The sequence below is a fragment of the Pelodiscus sinensis genome, chromosome 17 (genome assembly GCF_052426305.1).
Source record: "Pelodiscus sinensis isolate ZL-2025 chromosome 17, ASM5242630v1, whole genome shotgun sequence".
Taxonomy (NCBI): domain Eukaryota; kingdom Metazoa; phylum Chordata; order Testudines; family Trionychidae; genus Pelodiscus; species Pelodiscus sinensis.
In genome coordinates this window covers 24,229,399-24,249,978 of record NC_143068.1, presented here as the reverse complement: position 1 = coordinate 24,249,978, position 20,580 = coordinate 24,229,399, and the positions used below count along the sequence as shown (strand labels likewise).

Genomic DNA, 20,580 nt, shown 5'->3' with positions numbered 1-20,580 from the left:
ATCTCTTTTTTGTGATGAAGCGACCACATCTATATGCAGTATTCAAGATGTGGGCGTACCATGGTTTTAGAGAGAGGCAATAAGATGTTCTCTTTCTTATTCTCTATCCCTTTTTAAATGATTCCTAACATTCTTTTTGCTTTTTTGACTGCTGCTGCACGAGTGGATGTTTTCGGAGAACTATCCACAATGACTCAGAGAGCTCTCTCAAGTAGTTATAGCTAAATTAGTCCCCATCACATTGTATGCATAGTTGGGATTATTTTTTCCAGCGTGCATTACTTTACAATTAGCACCATTAAACTTCCTTTGCCATTTTGTTGTCCAATCACTTAGTTTTGTGAGAACTTTTTGAAGCGCTTCACAGTCTGCTTTGGTCTTAACTATCTTGAGCAGTTTGGTATCATCTGCAAGAAGCAAGTCTTCCACTCCACTCCACCCTACTCAGCTGTGTATTGTGTCTAATTCTGGTGCCACGTTTCAGGAATGATATGTTGCAAATCAGAGAAGTTCTGGAAGAAGTAACAAAAATAATTAGAGATCTAGAAAACATGACTTAGGACGGAAAACTGAAGAAAAAAATAGTTTGGTCAATCTGGAGAACAGAAGACGGAGGAGGGACAACATGACAACAGTTTAAAAGTACATAAAGTTGTTACAAGGAGGAGAGAGAGAGAAATTGTTCTCTTTAATATCTGAGGATAAGACAAGAAGCAGTGGGCTTACACTGGAGCAAGGGCAGTTTTAGTTGGGCTCTAGGAAAAATGTCCTGTCAAGGTACACTTAAGCACTAAAATAAATTCCCTAGGGAGGTTGTGGAATCTCTGTAACTGGGGATTTTTACACAAACACCTGTTATGGATGGTCTAAAACAGTGGCTCCTAACGCAGTGCCCACGGGCGCCATAGCGCCTGCTGAGTGACCAGGGCTGGCCCAAGCCATTCTTGCGCCCCTGGCGCGTGGCACATACGCGGCCCCACCCCCAATGCGTGGCGCATGTGTGGCCCCCAAAGGTTGGGGACCACTGGTCTAGAAAATACTTAGTCCTGTCTTGGGACAGAGCAGATTTGAAAAAACAGAATAGATCTGGATATCACTTAGTGATGTATATTAGGGATGTTAAATTTAGTTCAATTCACTAGTTGATGGAATTTCCATTGACTAGTCGATTAGTTGATAAGTGGGGAAGCTGCAGCAGGGTTGGCTCCCAGCCCCAGGAACTAACCCCACTTTGGCTGTGCCTTTGAAATGTATTAAGAGCCAGTAGGCTCTTAATACATTTCAAAGGCTGAAACGCAGTGTGGGGGACCTGGCATGAGCCAGGACAGCTGACTGCCGGCACGCTCCTGACCCCTGCTATCCGTCTGCCTCCCCTGCCCCCCTGGAGATGGTGCTAGGGGGAACCAGCTTTTAAGCCAACTTCTCCCCCGCCAGCACCGGCTCCTACTCCACCCCCTTGCTGCCTCTCTCAGGCACTAGTCAAGGGGGAGAAGCAACTAGTCGAGGGACTAGTCAACTATCCGATAAGCTTATGCTTACATCCCTAATGTATATTTCCCTTTTAATCCTAACATCTTTGCAACACACCATATCTAGTTATTTCCAAATGTGAAATGAACAAAACTATATGTAAGCCTTAGCCAGAGTCTGTCTTCAAACAATACAAACTTTGAAGCATTTTGAAATCTAAATCAGATTTTTGCCAATTAATCCAGCCACAAAAATTAGAGCCCTATTTACCTTTGTGAATTTTTCACTTGAATAAACCATTCTTAAGTATATCCTCTTAGAGAAAGGATGGTCCAATGGCTAAGGGACAAGCCTAAGACTTAGGAGATACACGAGACTTGCTTGGGCAAGTTACCGTGGACCTGATTTTTAAAGCAAGTTAGGGACTGCTATGCTTGATCCTCAATAGGATTTGGCCTCCCAAGTGCCTGAATTAGGGATGTTAAATATTAGTTAATTGAATAGTTGAGTAACCTCATGAATTCTTATCAGTTAGTAGACTATTCTATAGTCTCTGGGGGTGGGGCTGGCAGCCACTGTGCTCTGGCCTCACCCTGAGGAGCCTCCTGCCACTCTGCACTGCTGCCTCTGTATTAGAGGCAGCAGCGCGGGATGTCAGAGGGGAGATGGTCCACGAGCGGAGCCAGTTTAAAAACCAGCTCCCCTCACAGACTGGCTGCCTGTCACCATGTGCTGCTGCCTCTGATAAAGCACACCCTATCTAGGGGGCTCTGAGCTCCCAGACCCGACGGGAGCTAGAACTGAGCTGGGCTGCCTGCTCGCCCGGCTCCCAATAGGCTTTAAATGCAGAGCCACAGGATGATAGGTCCCAGACCTGTTGCAAGCCAAACTTCTAAAAAATGTACTGGCAAGAAGGGTGAGGGAGGGAAAAGAATGTAGGCTATAGCATTAACCAATAAGATTTTGCTTATTGACTACACTATTACATCCCTAGCCTGAATCCCTTTGAAAATTATAGGTTCCTAAATCAGTTAGGCACTGCAATGCTGAACAAAACAACACTTATATATCTTTTAAAATATGGACTCAGTCTCGCTATCTCCTACTGGTGAAATGCTAATAACAGCACTACCTTACACAAGGTATTGGGAAGTTAAATACATTAAAGATTGTGAGGTGCTCAGATACTATGCTGCGGGGGCATATAAACACCTCAAACTGATAAAGAGAATCTCAAGTTTCAGAAGGGGTAGCCATGTTAGTCTGTAACTGAAAAAACGAATAGTCCTGCAGCACATTAGAGACTAACAAAAAATGTAGATGGTATCATGAGCTTTTGTGGGCATAACCCACTTCTTCAGATGAATGGCGTTAAGGGGTCCAGGTTGCAAATAAATAGCAGAGAAAGAGCGGGGATGGGAAAGGAAAGAGGAGGGGAGGAAAATGGGAAAAAATATTGTCAATTAGAGTAAGTTCTAAGTACTCTTAAGTACCTGGTGCTTGGCTTTTTACGTCATTAGGATGTGGACTATAGCAGGTCATCCAATTAAGGTCTTTATTTAAACTTCTATTGCAGGTGTCAAACTTATAAATGAAATCAAGTTCTGCAGCCTCTCTTTCTAGCTGGTTTTTTAAATTGGCTTGTAATAATATGGTAACTTTGAGATCCATTAATGAGTGCCTGGGCTAGTTAAAATGTTCTCCAACAGGTTTCTGTGTGTTACCTTTTTGAGTATCTGATTTGTGTCCATTAATCATTTGTCATAGAGATTGCCCAGTTTGGCCAATGTACATGGCAGAGGGGCATTGCTGGCACAGACCACATTGGTGGATATGCAGTTATAAGAGCCTCTGATGTGGTGGTTTATGTGGTTAGGTCCTGTGATGATATCACTTGTATAGATGTGTGGACAGTGTTGGCACTGGAGCAGATTGCAGAGGTGGTTCCCTAGAGTATGATAGAGGTTGCTGCCTAATTGCTGGAAAGAATTTGTTTGAGGTTAGGGGGTTGTCTGTAGGCAAGGATTGGTCTATCCCCCAAGGCTTGTGAAAGTGAGGGGTCATTTTCCAGGATAGGTTGTAGATTGTTGGTAATGCACTAGAGGGGTTTAAGTTGGGGGCTGTAGGTGATGACAAGTGGTGTTCTGTTGTTTTCTTTGTTAGGCCTATCCTAAAGGAGCTGATGTCTGGGTACTCGGCCGGCTCTGTCAATCTGTTTTTTCATTCTCTGGGTGGGTATTTTAGTTTTAGGAACGCTTGATATAAATCCTGTAGGTGTTTGTCTCTGTTTTGGGATTGCAGCAAACCCAGTTGTATCTTAGATACATTTCCCAATCAATTGTTTACAGCCAGGCCCTCAGATGGAAGCTAGAGGTATCTCACAGTTAGCAATATGACTCAATTTTATGTACCACATGAATTTAAAAGTGGACAGTTCTAGGCTTAAAGTTGTTAGGCTTAAAGGTGACCAGAAAATAGGTCAAAACTTGGTTTCATGTAATTGTTTGAGAGAGACAGTGTGGAAAAAGGTTGTTGAACAATCAGTTCTAGTTCTCTCCCCCAGCTGCTTTTTAAAACCATGAAACTCAGGTTTCGTCACCTGGAAGAACCTTTAGTTGCCAGAAAACCACTGAAACCAAATCACCAACAAGTAGAGCAACTGAGAGGAAAATATAGTTAGAGTGAAAGAAAAACTACTAGTTTAGAAAGTTTTAGACTTTTTTTTCTACAGACTTGTCATATCTATTTATAACTGTACTTGGAGTTATATTGCAGATGGTGGTTGTAACGGTATGAGTAAGTTTTGTCACTTTTTCTCATCCCTTCCTAGACCGTCTTGGAAGCCAGATGGGACCTCTCCAATGTTCCCTGTAAGCTGTGCACTTGTGCAGTCACTCAGAAGAGAATCATATGCTGCCCAGCTAATTAGCAGTGCACCCACACTAGGTTTTGTTTCTACTGGTGGTGCACATTTGCACATGCCTGGAAAAGGAACATCAGACCTCTCCTTCAAAATGTCTTCTCTAATATTAGCTTATACTGATTTTTTATTTATATATATATATATATATATATATATATATATACACACACACACACACACACACACACACACACACACACACACAGAAACAAAAACTACAGGAGAATAATGGAAAATAATCCATAAATTAGTTCTCTGACTAAATAAATCAATTCTTCCTATTCGTTGATCATTTCCATTCTTCTTTGTATACCATCTAATTTTTGGGTGTATTCTCATCAGTGAAAGATGCTATCTGAAGAATCCTGGCCATGGAAGTCCCCTATCCACAAAACTAACACAACATAAGCAGAACTAATTCAAGCACCACTGTGGTTCCTTCTTACATGAAAAGAACCCTCATACAGGTAAAGAGGTAGTTCACGTTGTATGCCCCTTTAATCCTTCTCTCACTGTTGAATTGGTAGGGATCATTTTGCCTTTGTAAAATGCAAAGTGTGTTGTGAGAGGCTAATTCCTTGGATTTCTCACAAATACTTGCCATGCTTGTGAATATATAAAGTGCCATATACTCCATAATGCAAAATCTTGTGTATTCACATGCTCTCATCAAGAAAGACAAAGCTAGATAGTAAGGGCCTCTTCAATTTAGGTCATGGGTGTAACAGATCTGGCAAGATGCTTAAGCAATCATTTTGATCCTTCAGGAACAATTCAGCTACTGTTACGAAGCCTTATACATAACTAGCACAATCCTTCCTATAAGGAATAAATCAAGATGACACCCAGCGGTGTAGGAATCAAGATGATGCTAGAGCTTGTAGAGTCAAATCTTCATGTGGCTGGGTTCAAAAAGGTAAATTTCCTAACAGATTATAACAACTTTAGTGAGAGCCACTTGTATCTTGCAATGAAAGAATAAGGGCAACATCCTGGACCTTACTGCTCTAAAAACACTTTCTTGATGACATTATATTTCCTCCACACTAAAATACTGACACAGTTTAACTCCTTTACTTCTTAAGACTACTTGCAGAGGTTGAGGTCACTGAATAACAGGACCAAATGTTATAATGAACCTCTCAAAGAAAGATCCCTATCTATTTGTGCAGCGTTTTCTCATCTATTAGCTTGATTGTTTCAGTGTCATCACTATGGTATCTAGATGCTCAGTCTTCGATTGTTTTTAACCTTTGCTACACTACACACCCTTCAAAACATAACAAAATCTTATCCAGTTAGACAACACTGGTGTATAGAAGCAACAATCTCTTTAAATTAGCCAATATTGCTAAGAACTACTGATCTGTTATAGAAATAGGAGCCCTTTCCATTTCACAACAAAACTCTGTTATAAAAAGAAAACATTCTACACAAAACAGCAATTATATTTTAAAATTCATATACTACAAATATCCATTAAGTTCTCACAGAAAGATGCAGATAGTTACTTTAGTCTTCTACATAAAAATAGTAATACTGTTAAAAGGTATTTTTGTTTAAATATGACAACAATTAGAACTCATTTTCTGCTCTAATTAATATTTGGGGCCAACTAGCATAGGGTATGTCTACACTACCACCCTAGTTCGAACTAGGGTGGTAATGTAGGCAACCGGAGTTGCAAATGAAGCCCGGGATTTGAATTTCCCAGGCTTCATTTGCATATTGCCGCCATTTTTAAATGTCCGCTAGTGCGGACTCCGTGCCCCGTGGCTACACGCGGCATGGGCTAGGTAGTTCGGATTAGTGGAACGAGGAGTAACGGTAGTTCGGAATAGGAAGCCTAATCCGAACTACCTAGTCCATGCCATGTGTAGCCGCGGGGCACGGAGTCCGCACTAGCGGACATTTAAAAATGGTGGCGCCCGGCAACATGCAAATGAATCCCGGGCTTCATTTGCAACTCCGGTTGCCTACATTACCACCCTAGTTCGAACTAGGGTGGTAGTGTAGACATACCCATATTGTTTTATTGCTGCATGCAATACAAATAGTGCACTCAATCTACCTTGAAGGAACACTAGTTTCTGCTGGTTAAGTCAAAGAAAGAAGTCATATGTTCAGTTCTGAAAATGATGAGGCCTGTGGTTATTCTCCTTTCTTTTGGAAGGGAATTCCTTTAGCAAAGAACAGAAGAGCCTGCCTAAAAGTGGCTCCCCTCAGGGATCAAGAGTCCACTCCTCCTCTTCTGCCTGAGGCCCCACCCCCCAGACTCTCCACCTTCCTGAGATGGGGGTAGAGAGGCAGAGAGCAGCCTCTTGCTTGTGTCCCTGCCCCACAGACCCATGCTTAGGGCAGGAGGCTCTACAACTCCCCACAGCTGCATGTGCAGCTCTTAACACGGCTGGACTGCAGCCATCCAGTCACAGTTGGGTTCAGGTAAGAGCCATGTGCAGCATGCGGGCAGATGTGGAGAGTCTCATACCTTCATACCCTGGGTGGGGGCATGAGACGGGGCTGCTCTTGACTCCTGAACCCTGGAGAGGTAAAGAGTCTGTAGCATCCCATAGATGCTTGGGCTCTAGCGGCTAGCCTGGCTGGAGGTAGATGAGCAGGGTCTTCAGAGGGAAGAGGAGAGAAAGGGGGCAGGGACCCAGTTGAAAAGTGACTAGACCAATCTACTTTCAAAAAGTGGGAAGGCTCTCCCCTTTCTCCCTCCCCCATTCCAACATCCCTGGCTTTATCTCTTGTACACCTTCCATGTCTCGCACTCATGAGTCTCCTGCTTTAGTGCCTTGCTGCTACTTTCGTCAAGAGCCAAATTTCTCATCTTCTCTTTTAGGGCTCCAACTCAGGTATGTCTACACTACCACTTATGTCAGTACAACTCAATGATTTTTGGCCTGTGGGCCGCCTGCAACATAATCAACACAGTGCTGCAACCCATGTGACATCCTTAGAGCCATATAGGTAGCACTGGATGTAGAGCACAGTGGTAAATAAGTTGTGAATCACAGGTATAACTTACATTGCTCAGGAGAGTGAATAAGCCATCCCCCTGAATGACATAAGTTACACCAACCCAAGTACCACTATGGACAGTGCTATGATGGTGAGATCTTCTCCCATCGACATAGCTACTGCCTCTCATTAGTGGCTGCCTCTTGGCTTAGAGTGTCTACCCTAGAACTTGAAGCTCCCACGATCTGCTCCTAGTTCCTGCTCTATTGTGGCTCTGGGCAGACTGGGGCTGGATGACCTGCCTGGTGCTCTAGTCGGAAGTGTTGCAGTAGTGCCACCTACCTTGTGCTCAGGGGCTGGAGTTGTGGGGTTGTTGTGGCACTATTCATTTTGGGTTCTGGGGCTGGAGGTGCTGTGGCAGCAGCACTTGCCCTGCGCCCCAGGGTTGGGATTGGAGGAGAGGGAGATGTCCTGGGGACCAGAAGCAGGGAGTATAGGGGGTACTCTGGGATCCAGCAGGGGGCAGAAGAGGGGAAGGGTCAGGTGGACAGAGAGGGGGCTAGCCTTCCCTTACTGCCTGTTTACCCACCACTCATGACTATAAGCTCTCTAGTGCAGCCATAGCCGTCATCTCCTCTCCCATTATTCCTCACCTCTCAACTTCTTCCTCTCCTCCAGTTCACCTCCACACAGTAGTCAAGACAAAACAAATCATACTTTAGAATCAGAACATGACTAGGTTAACATATTCAAAAATACAACTTAGAGTTTTTGACCATGCCTACTGTAGCAGTTACTTCAGCAAAACTTGTGTCATGCAGAGATGTATAAAAAACACCCTCTCCCAAGCGACACTGCTTATGCCAGCTAAAGTTTTCATGTGCACAGAGCTATGTCGGCAGCACACACTCTCTCACTGACATAGCACTCCCATCAACATTATAAAACCAGCTCAATTAACTAAGCTTTCTCCTGTTGCCATAAGAGTTATACCAGTGCTTTTACAGTGGCACAGCTGTGCCACTATAAGTCTGTAAGAGTATACACGGAGTAAACAGATTTTACTGATAAAGCGCTAGGCAACTTGTCTAATCTGGGATTTATAGGTGTGACAGCATATCGAGATGACAATGTTTGTCTACACAGGAAAGTTAATTTGAATTCAGGTAGGGACTGAACTTAAAATAGAACAGTTTTTCCTGATTATGTGAGCATTCTTATTCTGGAATAGTTTTACAGGCATTAACCTCATGTACACAAGCCGTCAGTCCAGTGTAAAAGGCTTTGTGGACACTTTTTTTGGTTCAAACGGTTTAGCATGAACTAATTTAGATTATGCTAAATCAAAATAAACTATTCTTAGGTAGGTCTACACTACCAATACTTTGCTAATCAGGGGCATACACAGGAATTTAAATTTGACACCTTTTGGTGGGAACACAAACCCCTCACTGTCTTCTTTCCTCCCCTGGACCTAGAAAGAGCCTGCTGCCCATTTTCCCCAATCCCAGGAAGAGTTTCATTTTCCTTTCCTCTATCCTGCCTCAGACCATCTCCTCCTCTCTACCCAGCCCCTGAAGAAGCTTGATCTTTCTCCCCTTCCTCTGGTCCCCAGCAGGAGCCTATTGCTTGATCTTCCCTGCTTCCACAGCACTGGGGTCAGATAAGTTCTTTGTCCCCAATGATAGGGTTTGTTTCTGCTTGCTCCATCCATTGCATATACCCCTACTGCCAATACAGGGGGTCCCCGCAATAAGTCACCCTGGTATACATCTGTTCCACTCTAAAGTAGTTGATGTTTGTAGGATTTGGTGTGTTATAAGTCATGCAAAACACTCCTCCCAATTTGCTTAAACAGAAGTCAGCCGTGGGGCAAAAATTCCCCCCTTTCAGTTGTTTTGCTATAAGTCCAAATTTTTTTGAACATTTCTTGAACTTATAGCAAGGGCCCCATATACAGGTATACCTGTATTCTATACCAACAAAGTTCTCTCCTAGTGTGGATGCAGCTTATACCAGAAAAAATGCTTTTGCTGGGGTAATTTTTTCTAGATCTCCAAGCATCTTGTCTACACTAGATGTCTGTCAAAACAAGTTGCATTGACATACAACCACCATTGTCATTAAACAACTGTACCGACGTAGTGGACTATGATTGCTTGTTTAGCTGCTCTATGCCAACAGAAAAGCTCTCTCCCATTAACATAATTAAACCACCTCCAACAAGCAGTGGTAGCTATGTCAGAGGGAAAGTATCTCCTGCCAACATAGCACGATACACACTGGCTTATTTGTTGGGGTTATTTATGTTGCTCAGAGAAGAGGGTTATTTCTCCCACGCCCTGAGCAACATAAGCTATACCAACAAAAGAACTAGTAAAGACATAGCCTAACTGTGCTATCAAATTAATCAGCACAGCTATAATGGAAAAACAGCTAGTCAATTTCTCCATCTAAACAGGTGTTAAAACACAAAGCCAAATCTACTATATATTTTAGAGAGTGTGTGTGTCTGTTCAAGAGCACCTCATAAATGGTAAGAGCTAGCTCCACCAAGTTCAATATATAGCTTCCTCTCATAAAACTAAAAGAAACGTAAGGGTTTTGCTGTGTCAGGAAAATGGGATGTGCCCAGAATGGGATTGCTTCTCATAAAACCATACACCAAAGAGAGACAGATTCTCCAGACAGGTGAAAGAGCCTGGCTGGGGATGTGCCTCCTCCGCTCCACTATCCAGTACTGCCCTAGCCCTGAGCCTCCTGCCCCCAGGCATTCTTTAGGAAAAGGAGGGCTGAAGCTCTCTGTCCTCCCAATTCATACAGGAACATTTCTGACTGTTCCCCTTCATCAGGGACTGAGGGGAAGTGCACAGTTTGCTGCATTCCTCACTCTGGCTAAGGAGTGTAGGGAGCAGATGAACCTGCTCAAGCCGGGGAACATGCACCCCTCCCCTGGCTATGTCTGCAGAGCTGCAGAAGTCATGGAGAGGAGCGTCTCACCTGGCCCCAAGCTACTGTGGTGAGAGAGGGATAGAATAGTCCTCTCTCTCCCTGGCAGCCTACATACTGACCCCCTCCTCCCCATAGTCCTCTCTCTCCATGGCAGCCTACATACTGACCCCCCTCCTCCCCATCCCCATCCCAGAACAGCGATTTAAATGAAGGAAAACTAAAATTAACTGAGTTAAGGACTGGAGCAATACTGGATAAATGTGCTCATTTTCTTTAAGATTATTTTCTCCTTTTCTGAGGGTTAATAAGTAGAGAAAAAAAGCCCAAAACAAACAAGGGCACCCAGCAGTTTTAGAATCCTGTCACAATTTTTGCTGCTTTCAACAAAGCTATTTTTATTAAAAAATTTGGTCGTCTTATTATGAAAATATAGCCATGCCATGACATGACAAAGAAACCAATCTCCTGTCAAAAACAACAGCCTGCAAACTGGGAAGTTGCCACATTCTCACCTCGGTCATCTTAATGAAGTACGACCAGCAGAGACTAACAATTTTAATGTTAATATTATTTTGGATTTCTGCTGGCAATTTTTTCTTTTGTAACTGCAGCAAGACAAGGCTAATATAATATCAAAATTCTGTAGTTAAATCAATTTAAAAAAATCAAGGAATGCAAAAGGTCAACATATAAGCAATCACATTGTTTCTTCAAGGCTGTCCCCACAAATACGCAAAATACACAGCTCCCTAGAGGACCACAAAATTTGGGGCACCAAACTGCCTCAACTTCGTGGTGCCCTAGGCAGCACTGTGCTGTGGTATGTGGCATTGTTGGATGTGCCTGAAATGGTATTGTGTCTCAGAAAACCATTCAGAAAAGAAACACTCACTAGGCAGGTGTACCTTTCCCCCAGAACTACCCCACCTCAGTGCCTCTTACTCTCCAGGTACCCTTGGAGAGGGGGCTGAAGCTCCCCTTTCCCAAAATATGCCTGCTGGAGCTGCAATGGCCATGGAGATAAACTTCTAATCTGGCCCCAAACTGCTGCAGTCAGAGGGGGGGCTGGGGTAGTTCACCCTCCCCAGGGCAGCCTGCATACTGAAACCCTCATCCCCAGCTCCACCCCAGAGCAATGATTTAAATGAAGAAAAACAAAAATTAATTGAGTTAAGGATCTGATCATCATCACTGCTGTGTGTGTATGGCAGATAATCAATGCATACTAGAGGGGTTCTTGAAATTATTCATGTTCCCAAGACCAATTTTTGTGGATAGGGCAAATTTCAGGTTCCCTCAGAGTGAAGTTATAATTAAGCATTTTTGGACCTCATTACAGCTTTTCCTTTTTAATCCCCTTTTTGCCATTCCAAATTGAAGATGACATCCAAAGGAAACCAGGATGTTGCGAGCAGGGAAGAGCTCAAGAAGCTGATACATTCTGAGAGTCAGAATCAAATTTTGATTACTGGAAGATTATAAATCAAAAGCAAATTGATGTTTTCAGACACAATGTATTCAGATTATTATATGTGATAAAACTTGGAGATAATCCATAGCCCAATTCAAATTCAATACTTTAAAAAAACCCAAAACAAAAAATTTGAGAAATGATATTTCATAAATTAAGCCAATATGCATTTAAGAATTCATGTTTTCAGTGTAGTCAGTCACACTATAGATCACAGATGACATTCCTGCTTTCCAATTTCCTCCTGTGCTCTGGGATACATATAAAGTACACTTTTCCTCACTCACCTTTGGATCGAGTGGAGATATCCATCCCCTCCACCACCTCCTGCTCTGCCTTTATTTCCTCTTCAGCCAAGCTACAGGAGTTAGAGAGAAATTTAGAAAAGTTATTTTCATATTTAGGTTCATGCACAAAAGCCTTAAGTGGCACTTTCAAATATTTATGGCCACAAATCTAATCTCCTCTAACTTTAAAGGTTCATTCTCAGGTGGAGTATACACTATCTTGCCTCTGATACATGAGGAGCTGGTTTAAAAGGCAGCTTCCCACAAGCACTGGATATACCTCCCCACACACACACTGCTGCCTCTGACAGACCCCCTACAGACAGGAGCTGCTGTAGGGGAGCAGTCTCAGTCCATGGGAAGCTTGGACCCCTTGCGGGCATGGCCTGCTGTGACCCTGCGCTGCTACCTCTGTATCAGAGGCGACAGCACAGGGTGCCAGGGGGCTCCCTGGGAGTGGTATCAGAAGCACACTGGCTGCCGGCCCCGCCTGCAGAGACTATTGAATAGTCATGTAATCACTAAAATTGTATGTGGTTACACAACTATTCAATTACATGCTATCTAACAGCCCTATTCTTCAACAGTTGTGGGCAAAAAATTTTTATGAGAGCCACTCTAAGCATTTGCTAAGTGGTCAAGGGCTGTACTCTTCCACATTAAGGAAGAGGTGCGGGGTCTGGGATGGAGGTTGGGTGTAGAAGGAAGATCAAGGAAGGGATTGGAGTGCCAGAAGTAGTGTGGGGTCTGGAAGGGTGTTTGGGTGAAGGAGGGGGTTGTGACCTAGGAAAGAGGATGGGGTGCAGGATCGAGGTATGGGTGTAGGAGAGGATGTGAGTGGGGGTATAGGGTCTGGGAGAGGGTTGTGACCTGGGGTATGGGGTGCAAAAATCTGGGCTGTGACCTGGGGCAGGGGATCAGGGTGCATGGTCTGGTAGGAGGCATGGGTGCAGGGTTCAGAGTGGGAGAGGGTTTAGATTGTGATCTGGGGCAGAAGCAAAGGAGGTTGGAGGAAGGGAGGGTGGGAGGGGCTGGGATGCCATGTCCAGGATCTGGCTGGGAGTAGGGATGTTAAATATTGGTTAACTGAAAAGAATTCATGAGGTTAATCGACTAATCAGTTACTCAACTATTCTATAGTCCCCAAGGTTGGGGCAGCAGCCAGTGTGCTCTGGCCCCACTCCCAAGGAGCCCCCTGCCACTGCACACTGCTGCCTCTGTATCAGAGACAAAGCGTGGGGTGCCAGGCGGGAGCTGGTCTGTGAGGGGAGCCAGTTTAAAAACCAGCTCTCCTCGCAGACTGGCTACCTGTTGCCCTGTCTGGGGGAGGGAGAGGTCCAGAACCCCCAGACCCAGTGCAAGCGGGAACTGAGCCAGGCTGCCTGGCCACTTGGCTCCTAATACCCGTGCTGCAGTTGCATTTAAAGTGTATGTCCCAGATCCAATGCAAGCTGGGACTGAGCCAGGCTGCTGGCCAGCCTGCTAAAAAAAATGTACTGGGTGGGGGAGGGGAATGCACGTAGTCTATAGTGTTTCTCAACAAGTGGTACAAATACCCTTAGGGGTACTTGAGAGAAGTCTGGGGAGTACATCTACACAACATTTTTGTTTTAAGTTTTATAGCAGTTTATTATTTTTGTACTTTTTATATCCAAAAACTACATTGCCTGCCTGGCTACAATTAAGTTGTTTAAACAAATGGGTTGCAATGGTAGAAAAAAAAAGTGTGTGTGTGTCTGAAAACTATAGGTACGGAGGGGTACTTACACTTTTTTTTAAAAGAGATACTTTATTTAAAAAGGTTGAGAAACACTATAGTATTAAGCTATAAGCTCGTTTATCAGTTAATCAACTATACTATTACATCCCTAGCCAGGAGGTGCTTACCTAGGTGGCTCCTGGCCAGCTGCCCAACGAGACCTCGGGCAGATTCCTTGCCTTCCATGCTACTTCTCAAAGTGGCCAGCTGTGGGGGCCATATGCTCTCTGAGCACTGCAAACCCCTAGGGGTTTCCAGCCAATGAGAGCTACAAAATTATTCTGGGGGCAAAGGCAGCATGCAAAGCCCCTCCCCACAAGGCTCACATCACATAGAGCTCATGGCCTGTGCAGCTAGCCACTTTGAGAAGCATGAGGGGGAGCAGAAGGCAGGCTGCCTGCCTGAGGCTCCTTCTGCGCCATGGGACAATGGCAGAGGCTGGGTCCATGGGCTGCATTTTGCTCGCCCCACTCTACAATCTGAAAAAATCAATTGTATAAATTCACCTTCATGCAACTCCACCAATAATAGCAACAGCAGAAGACAATGTAAATTGGGGTTGGGAAAATCCTGCCCATGGTCCGTATCCAGCCCGTCATTTTCCTCCAGCCCACCATGACCCTATGGGCTGCTAAAAGCTCTGCGGGACAGCCTCTGTCTGCTTGCCGCAGCCCCAGCCACACTGTTCCCGGAAACAACTAGCTACCACTAGCAAGTGTGTTTCTGAGCATCCCTTGGGGTACGGAGGATGGGTGTCTCCACACATTGCCCCTGTACTCCCTCACCATCCTCAAAGTTCCCATAGGTTGATTTCCAGCCAATGGGAGCTGCAGGAACAATGCTTGGAGACACGCTGTCCCCCTAAAGAAACAGAGATGTATTTGCCACAGCAGCAGCTGGGTGCTTTGAGTGGCAAGGGGCCACCATGGCATGCAGGCAGCCTGCCTACCTGAGTTCCCTGCTGCACTGCTGGATGAGAGCTGCCTACGATAAGCACCTCTCAGCCAGGGCCAGAGCCTGCACCTCATGCTCCCCAACCCACTGCCCCAGGTCAGAACCTCTTCCTGCACTCAAACTCCTTCCCAGACCCTGCACACCTATTCCAGGCCTGGAGCTCCTTTCCATGTCCTAATTCCATCCTTGATCCCACATCCCCTCCATTTACATAAAACGGCAGCCTGTGACCAATGTTCCTTCTAATCTTTTCTATCCATGTGCAGATTTTTTTTTTCCAGCCATGTGTACCACCAATTGAAAGAAAAATCAAGCTATGGGCACTCTGCTAATCAGCTGGGGAGTATTTGATTCTTTCCTGGGTGGCCATACAAGCACACAACTTACAGGGAACGCTGCCTGTGACTGCTTATTAAAACTTTTGGGTGTCTCCCCAGCAAATATTACTGGTCATACTTGATGTATACAGAGTACTTATGTTTTTGCCACCATGTCATTCATTCCCACACAGGCACTTCTATGATATTCAGAATAAGATTAGAGAACAAGTAGGGATGTAAAATTCCATTTAATTGGTTAACTGGTTAAACATATTATTTAACCAGTTAACTGACTTTAAAAAAAAACGAGAGAGAGGGGACAGGCAAGAGAACCACTTGACCCTGCTGCAGCTGAAGCAGCCATCCCACCCACCACTGGGCTGAAGCGCACTCCCTCCACAGGTAGGCATGGGCCTCCTGGAGAAGCCCCTGCCTGCGGGGGGATCCACAATGGACAGGGGCCACTCTGGACAACTGCCTGCTGCTGCTCCAGCCCCAAGCAGTTAACCTTGGCCTATTACCAGTTAACGTGTTAAATATTCACATCCTTAATGACAAAATAGTAATAACATTTTGGGCCTGCATAACTTCCACATTAGTGTCACTAATGGAGAAATAGGAGTTAAAATTTTGGCAGTGTAGATGAAGTTGTGGAAGGTAGGTGAAACAAAGGTAATGAATATGGTTGTTCAGTTGCACAAAGGTTTTGACATCTGCAGCTGTGTACAGAAAAACTAACAAACGATCCCAATACATATATTTTCATGATATTGTGGTATAGCTGGGAGTCAGCAGACTAACACACCAACCAAGATTTTGAAAATTGCTTCATTTAAATCCATCTATACGGAAAACAATGCTGAATACTACTGCCACCACCATGGGTGGTTTATGTACTTTGCTTGGGATTTTTGTAGGAAAGGGTGTATTCATTTTTCTCTGTATTTAATAAAATTAATCTTTTAAAGAATCCCCACCAAACAGGAATAAGGATTATATTTACATTATTATGTACTGTATAACAGTGGCAAAATAGCACCTACTATTATACCGTCACATTACTATAATACCAGTGGTTCTCAATCTTTTTGATACTGGGGACCAGTAAACCCATTCACAATCTTTTGGAGGACCGGTAACATTTATTTGAAGGGCTCAACAAATAGTGTAATCTACTCGCCCATGGCGAGTAGATTACACCCCAGAAGAGCCGGCGCGGAGCGATCTGCGCATGTGCAGGACGATCTGCGCGTGTGCAGAGGGCAGAACCGTGCAGCTGGCGAGCAGAGCTCGCTGACGCTCGGCGAGCCCTGTTTATTTTCATATTAATTAAGCAAATGATGAATATGCAAATAAATGTTTCTGGTCCTCCCAAAGCTCCTGGTGCCAACTTTAGCAAAGCTTTTGATACAGTCTCCCACAAAAGCAACGAGGAGTCCTGTGGCACCTTATAGACTAACTGAAGTGTAGGAGCATAAGCTTTCGTGGGCAAAGACCCACTTCGTCAGATGCAGACTAACACGGCTACCCCTCTGATACTAGTCTCCCACAGTATCCTTGCCAGCAAGTTAAGGAAGTATGGATTGGATAGATGGACTCTAAGATAGATAGAAAACTGGTTAGACTGTTGGGCCCAGGGTTTCCCAAACTTTATATAGTTGGAACCCGGGTTTTTTTTATTATTTTTGGGCCGCAAAACAAGGTAAACACACATATAAACTTGGTTGAGACAGGAGGTGCGGGCTCTGGGGTGTGAATGAGGGATTTAGGTATAGGAAAGAGTGAGAAGTGCAAGTTCTGGGAAGGAATTTGGATGCAGGAGATGTGGAGGAGATGCTGGCTCAGGGAGGGGGCTCCAGACTGGGGAGTGTTGGGGTGCTGAGTAAGCCACAGACTTGTGGAAGTGAGGGTGCAGGATTTTGGGGATGAGAGAGGCTCAGGACAGAGGGTTCCAGTGTATGATAGGCTCAGATTTGGAGTTGGTGGGGAGTTCAGGAGTATTATGGTGCTGCGGCCAGATGACGAGTTGGCCCCAATTGGGGGCTTGTTAGCCAGGATTCGTTTTTAAATAAAATATTGTCAAACACAAAAGGTTTCAGCATTGTCTTTATTTACGAGAGGGGCGGGAAACCTGTTTTGAGTCAGGAGTCACTAGCCCACAGAAAAATCAGTCGGGGCCACACAAGTGAGATACAAAAATACAACCCCTCCAAACCCCTCAAACCTCACTAATGTGGCCCCAACTGTGCTTGTGGGTGCTGGGACAGGATGCCAATGGCTGCTGGGGCAGGGGACAGGGTGCCAGTGGGTGCTGGGGCAAGTACTTGTGGGGGGTCTGGATGGGGGAGGAGGGGACAGGGACCGATACCTGGGGTTCCTGCAGCTGCACGCCAAGGCCCAGGAAGTGTGTGAGCTGCTACCCAGTCTCCCACACAGTGGCACGGCACCTGAAATGCTGGTCCGTCGCACACCTGATACCTTCCTGCACGAGGGGGAGGGAGGAAGTTCTGGACCGCACCAGCCCCAACCGCTGGGGCACTGCACGCCTTGCTCCTCCGCTCCCCATGGCAGCGCGCACTGCCCAAGCAAACGGAACTGGTGCAGTCTCCGACCCCCACCGCCTCCCCAGCGTACGATGGATTAGCGTTTTAGGTACCGCACTGGCTGTTGGGGCAGAGGGGAGAGCAGCCTGCGCACTTCCAGGACCTGGTACGCAGCTGCAGAACTGCCCCCCGACTCTGCAGGAAACCCGCGCTACCTCCGTGGTCCCTGGAGGTAGCATCAGCGTGGCCACCCCCCCGCCCTGGCCCCAATCCTGGCTGTTTTATCGGCCAGCACCGGCTCCTATTCTGCATCAGTGCGCCCAGTCCTCTCCCTGGGTCCTAGCACCTGCCGGATCTAGCCCCGCTGCCTGGAAGCATGCCTGGCAGAGACGCTGCGGGCGGCGGGCTCTCTCCCAAGAATTGTGCATGCAAAGTTTTCTGAGGGCAGGTATTTTTTTTTCTGAAGACAAGTACTGGGCCACGGCCCACACTTTGGGAAACGCTGCTACACACAATATGCTTCTTTCTACAATTTGATGGCTTACCAGTATGGGAATAAGGTGATCGCTGCCTTTAAAATGGTAAATCCACATTCAAATTTGGACAGGGCCATGTGAATCTTTAATAATGTCAGTGGGAAGGAAGGAAGGAAGTGGTGGCAGTGACACCTTCAGTCCACACTAAAATCTAAGCCTGTAACTCTGACCTCTCTTGACAGATATCTAGTCATCAGCTCAAACTTAATATGGCTAAAAGAGACCACTTTTTCTCATCCCTCAACTCAAACCCACTCTGCTACTTTCTTTCTCCACCACTGTGGATCAACCAGCACCTTGTTTATGACTCAGGCCTGTAATCCGCACACCATATTCAACTCAGACCTCTCTATAGGATGGGCAAAACAGCTCATGGGCTGGAACTGGCTTGCCATGATCCTCTGAGCCATCAATACCCCACATCCCAACAGCACCCGAGGACAGGCTCCCTGCCTACTACTCCTTCCCTGCACCACTCAGCTGCTGGGGCCAATGTGTGTCCGTCTCTGCACAATATGTGCCCCTTGTGGAGTGGGGGGGCGTATCCATGAGCTGCCCCCATCCCCAGCACAATCCTTACAGCTCTCATTGGTGGCCCCAATTCCCTCTCCCATGGCATGCTTTTTCCATACATACATATACACACACACACACTGGCTCCAGCAACAGGAGCCTTTGAGCGGTGTGAGTCATGTAGGTAGGGAGCCTTCCCTCTGGACAGCTCGCCAGGAGCCGCTTAGGATAAGTGTCTCCCAGCCAGAGCTTGTATATGGCACTCCCTCTCTACTGCACCCTAACTCCTTAATTCAGTGATAGAAATGTAGTCGTGTTAGTCTGGTGTAGCTGAAGCAAAATACAAGACTATGTAGCACTTTAAAGACTAACAAGATGGTTTATTAGATGATGAGCTTTCGTGGGCCAGACCCACTTCCTCAGATCAAATAGAGGAAGAAAATAGTCACAACCATATATACCAAAGGATACAATTAAAGAAAAGAACACGTATGAAAAGGACAAATCAAATTTCAGAACAGAAAGGGGATGCGGGGGAGGGGGAGAAGGTAAATGTCTGTGAGCTAATGATATTAGAGGTGATAATTGGGGAAGCTATCTTTGTAATTGGTAAGATAACTAGAGTCTTTGTTAAGACCCCCGTGCAAAGTTTAGAATTTTAGCATGAACAACAGTTCAGAGGATTCCCTTTCAAGTGCAGTTTTAAAAGGCTTTTGAAGCAGGATGCAGGTAATCAAGTTGTTGAGACAATGTCCTTTCTGGTTGAAATGGCAAGAAACTGTTTTTTCTTTGTGATCCTGTCTAATATCTGTTTTGTGGGCATTGATCCTTTGGCGAAGTGTCTGAGACGTTTGTCCAATGTACATAGCAGACAGACACTTTCGGCACATGATAGCATAAATTATATTTCTGGATGAGCAAGAATATGTGTTCTTGATCTTATAACTCACTTGGTTAGGTCCAATAATGGTATCAGCAGAGTGAATATGTGGACAAAGCTGGCAACGGGGTTTGTTGCAACGGAAGGTACCAGGGTTGGTATTAGTGTGGTATGTCCTGTGGTTGTTGGTAAGAATCATCTTGAGGTTAGGTGGTTGTCTATAGGAGACTTTGGGTCTGTCTCCCAGAGCCTCTTGGAGTTTGGTATCCTGTTCCAGTATAGGCTGTAGTTTATTGAAAAACTTCAGGATCTCTACCAATCATTTATAAACCTTAACTACCCACCCAGAGAAATAAAAAAGCAAATTGAAAGAGCCAGACAAATACCTAGAACCATCTACTTCAAGACAGACCCAAGAAAACCAACAATAGAACACCACTTGTCATCACCTATAACCCCCAACTTAAACCTGTCCAAAACATTATCAATAAACTACAGCCTATACTGGAACAGGATACCAAACTATGTCTACAGAGGTAATCTACATGGCTCCGTCGACGGAGCCATGTAGTATAGACATGCCCCAGGTGTTAGATATCAGTATAACAGTGTACCAGCAAAGGTTGCCTAGAGATGTCCCTGTCTTTCTATCAGAATCAAGGCATACTGGCATGTGGGGACCAAAGACAGGAACAGCAAGGGTATTATTTCAGGATTGCCTTGTATTAGAGTTATAATAGGTGAGATCTGCTCAGCTTTTAACTAAACATGATTGGCGTTAGCTAACGCTATCAAGTTTTTAAAATTTATTAAAATTGAAAGTTCGCTAATTCATGTATGCTATTTGTACACTTTTTAAAAGATGTAAGGCCATTTCTATACTATCATTAGGTCAGCAAAACTTGTGTCACAAGTGAGTGTAAATTATGTTGGCATAAGTAGTACTGTGCTACTGCTGCTTGTTGGGGGTGGATTAATTTTGTCGACAGGAGAGCTCTCTCCTCTTGG

General features: G+C 45.1%; 1 protein-coding gene across 9 annotated transcripts in view; it reads right to left on the bottom strand.

The window, feature by feature from the left end:
• The window catches only part of ZMYND8 (zinc finger MYND-type containing 8), a 165,524-nt gene that overhangs the window by 96,706 nt on the left and 48,238 nt on the right, over positions 1-20,580 (bottom strand). For all 9 annotated transcript variants that reach the window (XM_089769699.1, XM_089769693.1, XM_089769695.1 and 6 more), the window contains one exon: positions 12,068-12,138. In XM_089769699.1, coding sequence (XP_089625825.1) covers positions 12,068-12,138 — 71 coding nt within the window. The remainder of the gene's footprint in view (positions 1-12,067; positions 12,139-20,580) is intronic.